Source organism: Python bivittatus, unplaced genomic scaffold (assembly GCF_059951505.1).
Source record: "Python bivittatus isolate LINGU-HERP-01145 unplaced genomic scaffold, Pbiv_v1 ctg000480_np1212, whole genome shotgun sequence".
NCBI classification, from domain to species: domain Eukaryota; kingdom Metazoa; phylum Chordata; class Lepidosauria; order Squamata; family Pythonidae; genus Python; species Python bivittatus.
Window position 1 is genome coordinate 56,889 of NW_028277075.1, and position 15,058 is coordinate 71,946.

Below are 15,058 nucleotides of genomic sequence, written 5' to 3' on the forward strand. Positions count from 1 at the left end.
CAGAAAACAGGGATAAACTAAAATCCAATAGAAGAGAATATATGTAGCTCAGTGTTGAACTGTGGAGTCCTTGGTGCTCTCTGAGCTTCATCATTTGCTTGCAGATGTTTCATTACCCAACTAAGTAACATCATCAGTGCACCTGATATTTCATTACACCCAGTCGGGTAATGAAATATCTGCAAGCAAACAACCAAGCTCAGAGAGCATCATGGACTCTACAGAAACAAAAATCACTGGAAAAAGGGGAGAAATTTAACACACATATCCCATTAGCTGCCAAATTAGTAGTATAGATATAGTCTGGCAAGACTGATGTCAGGCCCAGCCCAAGAACAACAGGAAAACAGTCCAGCTAAGTTCAGTTATTTTATTGCTTACATCATATAGACAGAATCTTGCCAAACTAAATCTGTACTACTCTAACCTAGTGGATACACCCTGGGAGATTCTAGGGAGTGGCTCTCCTAAATCTCTTCCCCTTTCCACACTCCTGCTCTGGACTGTGCTGCCTTTTGTCTCCCCCCCCCTTTCTGGAATGTGCTCCCCCCTTCCTGAGAACCTGGTGTTCTATGGAATTCCATCACATCACCTCCCCCTTCATAGATACATTCCATCACAGTAGTGAATGGAAACAGAATCCCATACAATAAGCAGTTTCAATGTCCAGTTTGTATTTTGCCTACAATCAAAAAAAACAAAACAAAAACATAGGCTTCTCCATAAAGATCTCCATAAACTGATCTTGCACACACAAAGTAAGGGATTTTAAAAATCATAATTTCTGTGAGTCAGACCCTGTAAATGGGTCACTTCATCTTGAACATGTTTATTTACTTTTAACACTGTTTCACCATTGTGGCATGCTAATGATTAGAACTTTTCTTCATGTGAAATAGTCATTAAGGTATTTAACGCTGCAATTTTCTGATCTAGAAAATCAAATCTTTGCTTCATTCCCAAAAAGTTGTGTTTTACCACATCCACTGCCATTTTTTATCTGCATAAATGCAATCATTCTAAGACTGTACATCATAAGAGTTTTTAAAGTGATAAACAATTCCACATATTTTCTTTCTGTGTTACTTTCTCAGCTCCTTTCTGTTGTGGATCAAGAATAGATTAAGCTTTTGACTATTTTTCAACTTCAGCTCTGAGAAGCTGTTCCCCATCAGAATGGGAAGGAAGGTAATTCCTGCTTTCTCTGTCTTCTTGACTTAGGACCCATACTTTATTACCACAGAATTTAAATGAAGAAAGACAAAAGCAGTTTTATGCTTACCAATTAAGCAATAAAATAATAAAAAGGTGCATAGATAACAGTGAAAAGATGAGTAGACGACCAAGAATATAAATCAGATGGTCATCATGCCAAAGTGGAAGTTTCTTTCTATTTCCTATTTACTAGTTCCTTCTTTTAAGTTGTTGCTGTTTTGAAATAAAATGTGACTCTGGCTTGACTGCCCTGACAATTGCCCACTTTGAATCTGATAGAATTTGTGTCACTGTTTCCAACTGTTTCAACAGCCTTTATATTTTATACTAAGTTGTAAAAGAGGTGACCCTATCTAAACCATTCTATGTTTGACCCACAAGACCTCTTTCACTTATCTTTTTTGTAGTTTTCAGATACTTGGAAACCATGAAATAATCAGGACATAGAACTAGCAGTAGCAAATTACCTGCTGTCCTTGCTCACCATCTTCATATTTTTATCTGAGGGCACAATAGCTTATGGGCATACTCCTTACTTTCATCTACACCGTTGTTCAAACTTTGGATCAATAAGTGGAGTTTGAGAGTAAAGATAGTGAAATAGATTCTCAACTTTCTAAATACTGATTTTTCACATTTCCTGAACATTTGAATACAGTTTATATTTTAATTTTTTAGGAAAGAAAACAAAAAGTCCTGCAATATAACTTCTGTTTTTCCATCACCTTGGCCTGATTCTAATACAGAAGCAGGGAACTTAATCTTCAGAATCACTTTATATGTTCCTGCTAAAATACAAATAGTTTGCTTCTACTTAAATACAAAACTTACTCACACTGTATATCAGTTAAGCATTTACTGATTATTTTGAAATTATGGGAAACTTTCACCACCCAAGAATCAATAATCTTCCAAGGGACACTGTCTATTTCTTTTCATTCAAAATGAACATTTATTATTTAAAGTACTATAGTATATTTAGTACTTAGTACTTATATTAGTATTATACTTAATACTATATAGTACTAAGCATTCCAGGTGCAGATAGGTGGACCTTGCTTAAGGTCGTTCAGATGCCTTCTGGAAAAACTTTGTCATTACCAAACTCACTTGTGATGCATAGGCTTAATCACTCCTTTTGTTTGAAATGAATTAAAAGACTGAGGTATGGATTATTTAGTTACATATGCATTCACAAGGGATTTGGACTGATGAAAACCAGTTCCCAAATATCTGGGAGAGAGACAGTCATTTGTCATGATGAAAACAAAGTCACATGTACATACAGCATAAACTGAAAGTCTAGCAGAACTAGTTGCTTTTCTGCTTATGAGTCAGAGGAACTAGCTGGCGAGTAACAGAGGATTCTGTACTTTATTCCAGTGTCCAAAGGAATCAAACAAGGAACAGACACAGAGAGAACAAAGCAATACAGTAAGTACAGTTCTCTTGGCATATGCCAATTTTTGTTACATTTGCTATTAAGTAAGTTCTTGCTAACTAGAAATTCATGAAATTAATTTTCTGAAATGTCAGCTTGTCTATAAATTTCAAAACATCCTTAATACTTGGAAACTCAATGGTGCTGCCAGGGTTGAGGGATTCTGTGCAGTATATATGGTAAGAATGGAGGCATAAAACACTGTGCCACCACCTAATGTACTGCTATTGTTGCTTCCTCTATTTACAATAAAATTTAAAAGCGTTCTTTTTTTTTTAAGCCCCTCTTCCTTCCTCTTGCCACTCCCTTCTGGGTGAGCATTTATTAGATTGATAAGTGCTGCCATTGCTAAAGTGTTATTTCTTTAATTATATTTTGTGCTAGAGTAGCTAAAATGTTGGTCTGAGCTTGAAAAGACTAAGGTGGATGACTTGGGATTGTAACTCGCAGTTCAACCTACTTCATGGCAATTTTATTGTGGGGATAAAATGAGGGGAGACTATTTTATATGCTGCCTTGAGGTCCCAAAGAAAAAGATGACAAATGCAATAAGTAAATGCATACTATTACTACTGTTAGAAGGGCAGTTTGATGTACTGTATGGTTGATGCAAAGCAGGCTAAAGACCAGGAGACAAAGCCAGCTGGGTGACCTTGAGCCAGTCACTCTCTCTCAGCCCTAGGAAGCAGGTAATGGCAAACCACTTCTGAAAGAAGTTGTCAACAAAACTGCAAAGACTTGTCCGTTAGTTGCCTGGAGTCAAGACTGACTCGAAGGAGTAACATATATATATATTACTACTGCTACTGATAATAAATGAATATAATTATGGAAGACCCTTATCCACATTGTCTACAATTCCAAAGGAAAAGGTGAGAAATAAATGCAATAAATAAATAAATAAATGTACTTCTTCCTTAGCTCCAGCACTCTGGCAAATGAAGATGGCAAGGGCAGATGATTGGAGCTTTCTTCCACAGCTACATACCTTTTCCTGGAGAAGTTTAAAATTAAAACATCACAGTTCTTTGGGGAGTCTAGTCCTAAGTGTGCTACTGGAAAAAATATTTTCATCTAAACCCTAGCCCAATATTTTAGTGGAATTTTACCATTCTTAAACAATTCTAATGCATTTTTTAAAAAGAATGTAAGCAGTGATAGCCATTCAAGCAATTAAAATGCCTGAAAGTGATGTGAGAGAACAAGAAAACAAACTAAGGGGGAGTGAGAAAAGGCATGACTTGATATGAGATTTTAAGAGAAAGATTGTTAGAGAGTATGAAAGCAGCAGAGAAGATTTTTGTATCACCAGGAGAGGGGCTGTACAAGTTGACTGACAAAAAACAGACAAAACTATTCTACAACTGTCAAGAAAAAGAAGGATTCCAGTAGAGTGTTACTAAACAAAAATAAATACATGAAATGTATGAAAATTAGGAATGTCTCCAGTATGTTGAAAAAAGAACGTTAAGGATTGATATAGTGAATATACAATGCTAGATCAGACCAAAGCCCTAAGTAGTTCATAATCTGCTTTCTTGGGGAAGCTCAAATGCAATACATGAACTCAACAACACTCAACAACACAGGAGCTCAACAACATGAGCTCAACAATACTCTCTACTCATCTTATCCAACAAATGGTGATAAAAGGCATGACCTCTAATATTGGAAACAATATATATCCATTATGGCTAATTGTTTTCAAACATTAAAAAAGGGGAAAGAAGTTGTTTTACCTATGGATGATAGAAATATAAAAAAATATATAAGAAATATATAAAATATATAAAATATAAAACCACACCCCCACCAACACTGGCTGGGCAAGCTACTGTATATGTGTACAGTACTGTACTGTAATGTGTGGGCAATCATCCTAAACAAAGATAAACTAGGGAGCAACACTATAATGTAACTTACAGCTAAGACAATACGGATAGGATTGCAGTGCAATTCAAGACAATGTTAGAGTATGATCCTTTACTTACAAGAAGTAAGCTCCAATGAATTCAGTAAGATTTTCAGAGTAGATTTTATAAGATTACATTGTAATATACTACTAAGGAATATTTCAAATTTTCATTCTGGTTTGACTTTGTACTCATTTATCAAGGGATAGTGCCAAACCAAATCAGAGCCATCTTTGGGCCAGAATTCCAAACTGATTTTGGCAGTGTGGAAAAACAAATCTTCTTAAGTTCTTTGTCACCTCCTTTAATAAGTACAGTGGTACCTCGGGTTACGAACTTAATTCGTTCCGTGACTCTGGTCACAGCCTGAATTGGTCGCAACCCAAAGCAAATTTCCCCATAAGGTTCAGTGTAATTACCGTTAATCCGTTCTGGCGTGGAGGACAGGGAGGCGGCTATTGCTTGGAGGGAGAGTCCCCCTCCCTACGACCACATGTCGGGGCAGAAAAATGGCCGTGGACCACGTGTCAGGGGCGGAAAATGGCCGCAGACCACGTGTCAGGGGCGTAAAAATGGCCGCAGACCACGTGTCAGGGGCGGAAAATGGCCACGGACCATGTCACGGGAGGGAAAATGGCCACGTATCCTGTTCGTACCCCGAGGCGGAGTTCGCAAACTGAGGCAAAATTTTGCAGCCGGAGCTGGTTGTAACCCGAAAAGTTCGTTAACAGAAGCATTTGTAACCAGAGGTTCCCCTGTATATGCAAGAACCTCCAGCTGTCAATTTCTAACTTTACTTTAGAACCGTTTAGGTGACAACATTATATTATATGGACAGGTATAGATTATTCTAACATCTAATTATTATAAATCATAAAGATGATGGGAAATAGCAGGAACCTCTCACATATGCTTGCAACATGCACAATGGTTTAAAAGAGAGAGATTTAAAACCACCAAAATGGTAAACTAACTTCTAATTTCCCTGCTCCATGAGTTAGATCAGTGTTTATCATGCTGGCTGGGGAATTTTGGGAGTTGAAGTCCACACATCTTAAAGTTGCCAAGTTTGAAAAACACTGGGTTAGATTTTCCTAATCTCCCTGGCTTGCCTTTTTTTTACTTAGACAAGAGAATGTTTTCAACAAGCCTAACTTATACCTAGTGTTGTTTTTAACAGAATTTTGGATTAATTATATGAAGTGCTGATTAAGCAAGAGAACAAGGTGCTTGTCAAATATCTTTCCTCAAAGAATTCTTAAGCAAATTGAAGTTCAATACCTATCAGGGACAAATGTGCTAGAAATGTTTATTCTTAGGACAAGAATCTAGAGAAAGATGCTGAGATCAAAGCGGCAAGAAGGTAGAAATGAATAAAATGGGATCTAATATAGTGATAGGTATTCCTCTCTAAATTCAGTTCATATCAATGTGGTATTTTAATGAACAGGACTTGGGTAAATACTGCCAGTTTAACAGTACCATTAAATTCAATTGATAATTTCAGTTGAGAAAGTTTATGTTGAAGAATAGTGTCATCCACTGGTGGGAACTAGTATAGCATTGTAGCTAAGAACTGGAGATATATAGTAATTATTTATACTTATGGTATACATAACTTACCAGAATTTGATTGATTTATTCTAATGTGAATCTGATCAAAAGAATGTGCTAACTGAACAAATACATTTTTCTTTTTTGCTCTCTCTTAGAGGGGGAAAATGAAAGCCATCTTTCTCTTGTTGTTTTTAATTGCTGGAATCCTCACTGACAATCCTGACCCACATACTTCTAATCATCCTAACAAGAATAATTATGACAATTACCAGTATGAGCCTAACCAAAGAGGTGACCAGATGCCAATCCAAGTACTAGTCAACAGTAATTCTGACTTTGCTTTCAAGTTCTTCAGGAAGGTCTTTTTCCATGGAAGCAAAAAAGGTGGCACAGACAAGAACAATGTTGTCTTCTCTCCCATCTGCATCTCCTCTGCCTTTGCAATGCTAGCCTTGGGTGCAAAGGACAACACTTTAGATCAGATCTTGAAAGGACTTGATTTTAAGCCATCAGAGTTCCAGGAGAGCATGATACACAAAGGCTTCTGTGAACTCATGCACATGTTAAATAATGGAGGAGCTGGACACCAGATGGAAGTGGGGAAATGTCTCTTCGTGCAAAACCAGCTACATCCTGAACAGCAATTCTTAAATGGCCTCAAAAATATGTATGGAGGAGACATCTATTTAGAAAATTTTAAAAACACTGCAGAAACTCAGCAGCACATCAACAGTTACATTGAAAGGAAAACCCATGGGAAAATTTCTAAGCTTGTCAATGGAATTGATCCCATTACTGAAATTCTGCTAATTAGCTATATTTATATGAAAGGTAAAACAAGTTAACAGGCTCTTGATTTCATATTTTTTTTCAATCGTAGCTGATCTTAGATTTTTGTCACATATTACATTGTGGCCTAGGTGGGCATTCAGTGGAATGATTAAACTAGAGTGGGAGGAGGGTACACAAACAATCTCTATCCCCAACTTCTCTAGCACCACATTGCCAGTTCTTGACTTTACTAGATAACACCCAAAGGAGATAGGATTATAGCTGCATTCAGGCTGAACTTCATTCTGTATGTAGTTCTGCTTTGCCTTAACCTTCTGGGTTTTTTGCTTGCCAACTCCCCCCCCCCCCAACAGAAACCTTTGTTCTGCCAATTAATTTCTGCTCAGTAGTGATCCTACTCTGGTGTTACCGGTAATACCATTCCTTGTGTGAAACAGCTATTCAGGGGTTAGTACCACTGGTATCCATTACTAAATATCCAAATTCAAGATACAGTGGTACCTCGGGTTACGAACACCTCTGTTAATGAACTTTTCAGGTTATGGCCAGCTCCGGCTGCAAAAATTTACCTCGGTTTGCGAACTCCGCCTTGGGGTACGAACAGGATAGGCGGCCATTTTCCCTCCTGTGACACGGTCCGCGGCCATTTTTCCACCCCTGACACGTGGTCCGCAGCCATTTTCCCCCCCTGACACGTGGTCCGCGGCCATTTTTCCGCCCCGACACGTGGTCGTAGGGAGGGGGACTCTCCCTCCAAGCAATAGCTGCCTCCCTGTCCTCCATGCCAGAACAGATTAACGGTAATTACATTGAACCTTATGGGGAAATTTGCTTCGGGTTGCAACCAATTCGGGGTGCGACCAGAGTCACGGAACAAATTAAGTTCGTAAACCGAGGTTCCACTGTATTTAGTAATGCCATGTGCCTAAAGATATATTCTTCCATCAGTCAGGTTCCAAAGCATTATCTGCCTTCAGTCTACACTATTTCTCCATCTTCCTTTATGACTACCCTATGACAGACATTTTACTCTTGAACTGTGATCAGGCTCCAAATATAGAGAAATAATTATTTTGATAAAGAACAAAATAGAAAATTTGGTTTATGCCAAGAGTTGTTGCTATTGATACTGTTGTCAAATAGCCTGGCATTTCAGGCTAAAGACAACTCCATTAATGTTAGTAAAGCTGATTCAAACAAACTCTAAATTAAAAATAAAGTATAAGAGCTGACTTTGAAATCATCCTCCTCCTCATCTTCTTCTTTTTCATCATCATCATCATCCCAGGAATTAAGTATGAGCCAACATGAGCCAAATTTTGAATTTCTAGGTAATTATTTTTAGCCAACTAGATGTATCACTTAAAAGATCTCAGGATATGCACATATAGTAATCAATTATTAGAACAAAGGCAAATGGGTTAGATGACAAACAAACAAACTGAAAATTGTGATATTAGAGTCATCATTCAGTAGTATCACCAAAATAATACTTTTGCTAAACTGGGTCATTTTGGACTGGCTATGGAGGGCTGCAGGTTAAACTTTCATTTATTCCACGCATTTATATCCCACTTCCCCATCTGGTAAAAATAGCAGTGTGATGCAATTTAAGATGTTGGACTAGGCCCTGGGAGAGCTGCGCTCAAGTACGCTTTTCACCAAGGAACACAGTGGATAGCTTCGACCAGTCAGGCTTTCTCAGCCCAACCTCTCTCAGCAGGCTGTTGTTGTGGAAATAAAATTATGATTGTGGTTGGTCACACAGTCAGCCAGATGTTTAAACTGGATTTGGCATTTTTATCCACTTATTAAGTCCTTCCCAAGGAACGGGGATAGGCAGATGGTGTTGTCTGATGGTGTTAAAGGTATCATCGCAGGATGTAAGCTGTTCCAAGTAAAGCTGCCTTTTGCAATTCACTGGAGGTGATTTTGTTAATGCCGACAATGTTGTTCAAGTAGTGCTCCAGATGTTTTGGGATTGCACCCAAGGTGCCTATTATATTGGTACTACCTTTGCTTTCTTTTGCCATAGTTGTTCTACTTCTATTTGTAGGTCTTTATATTTTGTGATTTTCTCCAGTTCTTTCTCTTCTCTTCTGCTGTCTCCAGGTATTACAATGTCCACTATCCAGAGTTTTTTGTCTTTCTTATCAACAATGGTTAAGTCTGGGGTGTTGTGTGGCAGGTGCTTGTCTGCTTGAATTCTAAAGTCCTGGAGCACTTTAGCTTCTTCATTTTCTATTACTTTGTTTCGTGGTCCCACCAGTTCTTGCTTGCAGGCAAATGGTATTTCTTGGAGATATTCCAATGCACCATTGTTGCTACTTTGTCATGCCATTGTTTGTAATCAGTCTCTGCAATCTTCTTGCAGCAGCTAATAAGGTGGTCCACTGTTATTATTATTAGATTTTTATCCCACCTTTTTTTATGTATAACTCAAGGCAGCAAACATACCTAATACTCCTGCCTCCTATTTTTCTCAGAACAACAACTCTGTGAGGTGAGTTGGGCTGAGAGAGAGTGACTGGCCCAAAGTCACCCAGCCGGCTTTCATGCCTAAGGGAGGTCTAGACTCACAATCTCCTGCTTTTCTAGGCCAGTATTTTAACCACGACACCAGACTGGCTCAGATGTAGGAAGAGCCACCTTAAGATATAAATCTAATGGCAGCAGCAAGGGAAGGTTCCTTTTTATCAATTGTGTTGTGGAATTTTTGCCAAAGACAGGAGCATAATGCTGAGGAGAAGAACCATGTTTGTTGCAATGATCATTGGGTGCCTGCTTTCCAAGAAAGAACAGTAGAAAAGCATAGAATTTATACACTTTTGAGGTTGAGAGGTGGGAAATCCTTGGGATATGATTGGTGGGCAAGTTTTGGAAAGAAGTTAAATGGGAGATAAATGGCTTTTCTATTGTAAGATAAGAACCATGGCAAGCCCTTAAGCAGACAGGTGATGGCCCTCCCATTCCGGAGGATGATAGAGGGCTATTTTTGGCAGTGGAACATGTCACTCTTGGGTCATGCAATAGCTTGGAGCTGATCCTATTTTGCACGAGCAAAGACTGGCAGAAGGAAGTGGAGGAAAGAGATTGCAGGAGAGGCAAGGGGGAGGGGGGAGTAAAGGGTTTGCTGTAGGAGAGACAATGGGGGAGGAGAGTTTCCAGCTTTATTTTATTATTTTTCCATTACAGTTGCTTTTATAATACATTTCCATGAAAGAATAATAACATTCTTTATATGTAGGAAACTCTTTGTTAGTGCTATCTTTCTATGTAAAGGGACATTTTTCTGTTAGGTGGATGTAGGTATGCACACAAAAGCATTAAATCACGTTACTCCCTCCCTACATGCAGCCTGAAATAGTAAAGTCCCATTTTGCTTTTGAACTTCAACGTAGATTTTTAAAAAATTTCTACTGAAATTTTATGGCTGATAATCTTGGGTCTTGAGGTGGTACAGAACCAGAGATCTCTATAAAGGCATGGTGGTTTTGTTTCGCTTTGCTTTGTAACAGCATGATAAATGAATCAAAGTCTCAACAAGAAGGTCCTTACAGAGACCTCTGGATAAAGGATGGGACTGCACAAGATGGGTGCACTCTCAAGTCCATGCATTCCTTCTGGGATTCATCTTACCATCCATCCTACCTCTCAGTTCCTTGTCTTGAGGAAAGATGTCAGAAGGGAAGCTGTCCTCACAGTCACTGGAAGGCACAATTCTTTCGACAGACTCTGCTTTATCTCAGCCCAGGCATCCACACCCTCTAATTCAGAAGCAGCAATTCAAGGGTTGAAGAAGCATCCAATGCTATATTTTCCTGACACACAGAACCTCCCCAGTCACAAAACATTTAGTTTTCCTCCCTCCCTTCCTTCCATAATTTATCACACCTATTTCTCTCAATCGTCCCAATTGAATGGCCCACAGTTCCAGGCAAAAGGTTTTCCTGCCCCAGCTCTACCTGCTATAGTTTCAAGTCCTCTCAGTATCTGACCTGATGGCTTGGGCTGCTGTTGAAAGTTGTGATTATTGTAGCTACTTCAAGTCAAGTCAAGCTCTTAGAATGGAGAAAAGGGAAAGAGTCAGAGGTATAGGTGGAGGATATCTCTATTCCCTTCTGGTTTGACATTTCCTTTCACACTGGGCAATCCTTGAAGAACTGTGACACCCTTTCAGTGGCCAAGGACCAATAGCTGCAGTTCATATTGAATGATGATGATAAGCGGGGCCAGATTACAAATGCTGGCAGGACTGGGATTCTGCACATTATTCTTAAGGTTTCAGGAGCTTCTTAAAACTTCATGATGCCCATTTTTGTACTTCTACTGCACTTTTGTATGTTCATTGCCTTGATATGGCAGAATACTCTTCTATCAGTTTTCAGTAATCATGGTCAAAGTGAGTTAAAGGACAACAAAAAAGAACTTGTAGTCCTTCATCTGGCCTAGATGATCTAGATCTTTTCCACTCTGATCTAGAGGAAAAAAAGATCATATAGAGCCTGGACAATAGGTTGGAATGTGCTTTTAGCCATTATTGTCTATGCTTGTAAGCCGGGTATTGCCACAATGAAATATTTTTGTGGCTTACTTTGACAATAAGAGTGGCAAAATATTCAGTTTAATAGTAGAAGGGCCAGTGAAGTCTATGGCAGGTTTTATGTTTTTGAAGTATCAGTTCAGAAGTTTATCTGAAAGAATAGCAAATGCCAAATTTGATCTTGGGTGTTCATATCTATTTTTAAACTTTTCATAGGCTTTCAGTTCTAGAATTCAGGCTGTGGCTGTCATTGCTTCTATAGTTAAAATGGTATGATACTGTCACACAAACACACACAATAAAAGTAGAGAAAAGAAACAGAGGAAAGGACCAAGTTAGATTGAGAGGTTTCAGGGGAAAAAAATTACTTTAATAGTAAATCCTATGTTGCAGGTTTCAATGCAAGGTAGATCCTAGGTCCAAAAAGGTCAAGCTCCTTAAATAATTTTATTGTCATTTCATAGACTCTTGTGCACAAAGAGGTCTGTGTGGGAATAGAATTGTTCTAATCAGTGAAAAACGTACTAATGTATCTCCCCTTCTGTAAGCTAAATGAAAGAAGCCTTTTAATCCAAAGTACACAGAGGAGTGCAACTTCTATGTGAATCCATACATGGTTGTGAAAGTGCCAATGATGTTCCAGATGGGCATGTTTGAACTTGGACGTGATGATGAGCGGTTTTGTACTATTTTGAAAATGCCCTATGAAGCTCACATTGCTGCATATTTTATCCTGCCTGACAAAGGGCAGCTCGAGAGGGTGGCCAGCAGCTTGTCATGTGGAGTTTTACGGACATGGAAAAGTATCCTTTCAAAAAGGTAAATAAGATAGATTAAGCACAACAATGGTGGGGTGAGCTTCCAAAAGCAAGACCTTTTTTAAATGTACAATCTGTGTCCCTCCAGACTGTTTAGCCAATAGTGACTAATGCTGGCAGTCTTACCTCAACAACATCTGAAGGAACACAAATTGCCTCCCCCTAACATAGTCAAAGAAAGATCTCTCTCTCTGTCTGTCTCTCGGGGGGGGGGGGGGAGGAAATCAAAGTGGACACAAAGCCAGATCACATGAAACCAAACCAAAACAGTAATTGGCACAAGCCTACTGGAGACTAATTACCACCCAGGCGCTCCTTATGAACCGGGCTTCAAGCTAAAACCATCCTACTGAGTCCAGCACTTAGAATTCATGCAAGAATAAGTTAGAATAATTGAGGTACCTATTCTTTTGGGCTGGTGGGTTCATTTGAAATTTTGAAAATGTTTTGGGTGTATTCTCAAAATGGCTGCCACTGAAGGATTTTCCCATTCTTAACACACTTCTAAATTGGCCATAGCTTGACTCAAAAGATCAGTTTTCTAGAAATCAAATATATAAGGCTTTTAAAAAGCAACTTGCCCAAGAACTAAGACAAGAAAGAAATTGTCACTCTTCTGAGTCCTATTTTCTGCTCCACCTTTTATTTTAAAAATACAGCAGAGACCCAATGGTTAAAAAAACACAAACAAACTTGTCCAAAAATCTGGCAGAGTTAAAGGTATTCAAAGTGTGATGGTATGTGGGAATGACCTTGGGAGTAAGGAGGAAGACCCTCAGCCTAGGTAATCCTTTCCATCCAATAAGCTGGTGGCAAGAGAAGATTTTTAAAAAGCTATTAACAAATGTACTAGGAAGCCTCAAAAGCTTTCTGTTCTCCATAATACCAAATCTGAACTGGTGCAGTAGGCACTGTGAAGGTGGCATTTTAGTAAGCCCTTCGAACGTACCATCCCAGCAAAATTGCAGCTAACAGCTCTTCTGCAATAATAATGATCATGGTAGCATAATATTATAAGGGGCTACATTAAGCACTAACTAGAGTTGGGAGATAAAGGTCATGGTGGGCAGTACCTCCAACAGGAAAGCACATATCCATAATTAAAGGATGAACTTGTCAACTTGCAGGATTCTTAAGTAAGGCAGGAATCAAATGGGTTTTCTGAAATGTCACAGAAATTGAGCTTTTAGATATTTGGGTCAATCTTGTTCACAGGTATTGTTCAGTTGATAGGGTCATATGCTACCCGATAGGGAGAGAACAATCATCATATGGAAAATATTCACAAATTGGCCAGGAGAAAGTTTTTACCTCAGTAGTTAAAAATTATGATCATCATCTTTCTGCATTCTAATCTTGTGAAAGTTCACTCTACCTCCTTATCATCAAACAAGCCTGGTTTACATTGCATTTTTAATGTAATCACAAATCTTTCTTCAACAGCTCTGTAAATGTGTATATACCAAAATGCTTGGTAAGTGGAGAGATTAAACTGAAAGATATAATGTATTCCATGGGCCTGGTTGATGTATTCACTGACAAAGCAGATCTGTCTGGAATCACAGGACAGCCCCAGCACAGGCTCTCAGAGGTAAGATAGATGTTTTCTCCTTTTCTGTAGGAAGAGGAAGATACACCTGCTTCAAAATTTAGCATACAGTATGTGAATACCTACACTGCTAGTTTATATCAATTGAAACATGAGAATTGCTCCAAATATTCTTAGGAATTATACTTGGGTAAAGGTGAACAGTATTTCCTGTTAAGAACTATAATCTGTGTTTATCTGAATAAGTCTAGAAAGAAGTCTCTGTTCATGATACACAGAAATTTTATTACAATGTATTTCCAAATGTGTAAGTATAGCACATTGGTGTTTTATTATGTTTAATGCATTTTAAAGGGCATATATTTTGAGTGTAGAAAAATGATGCATAAATCTTTCAGGAGATGCATAAATAATAAGAGACAATTATAGTTTGGACTCTATGTTCCACAGGCCCTAACTTCTTCTCATGATGTATACCTACCCTCTGCTTTACTTTTCCTTTGAAACCCCATGTCTTCTGAATATCTTCTCTGAAAGACTGAAGACAATTCAACATAGGTGGGCTGTGGAAGAAAACAAGAAATTGGGTGGATGGGGAGATGGTTTGTTACTGCAAATGGAAAAGGTTTTTCTTAGATCTTCCCCATTCATTGTAAGCCACCGCCCCTTTCTCTGAAACATTTTGCTTTTTTAAGAATTGCTTTAGAATTCTGGGGATATTAGTCTAAAATAGATCATATTCATCCATAAATGAAATCGTATGATCCTCCCCCACATCTTTTTTTTTCCTTGTAGGCCATTCATAAGGCTGTGATAATGATTGATGAGAGAGGAACAGAAGCTTCAGCTGCTACTTCCATGGACCTGGTGCCCATGTCTATGCCTACTATCATGAAATATGATAGACCATTCATATTTATAATTCAAGAACAAAAGACTCAGAGTATACTATTCATGGCAAACATTTTAAATCCTACTGAGAAATAGGCCAACATGCCTGTGACTATTAACTGCATGTATTAAATAAACATATTGGTTTGATCAATACTGACTGTTCAATTTTCTTATCGTCACCCTAATTAAACTCCAGTCTTAGATTTGTGGGGAGATGAAAAAGTCTTTCTGTACAGGTATGATTGTTGTATTAGATACCTCTCACAATAACTTCCCAGACATTGTTATTTTGCTTCATTTTAGTATTATATGGATTTAAGTCTTAGTATTAGTGAC

General features: G+C 38.4%; 1 protein-coding gene across 1 annotated transcript; it reads left to right on the forward strand.

The window, feature by feature from the left end:
• The first annotated feature begins 6,290 nt into the window (after positions 1–6,290).
• Positions 6,291–14,822, forward strand: LOC103056155 (serpin A12-like). Its single transcript, XM_025167965.2, is given in 4 exon segments — positions 6,291–6,957; positions 12,010–12,280; positions 13,723–13,870; positions 14,624–14,822. Coding segments are annotated over 4 exon segments (1,278 nt in total). The 3' UTR covers positions 14,816–14,822.
• Positions 14,823–15,058: the final 236 nt, after the last annotated feature.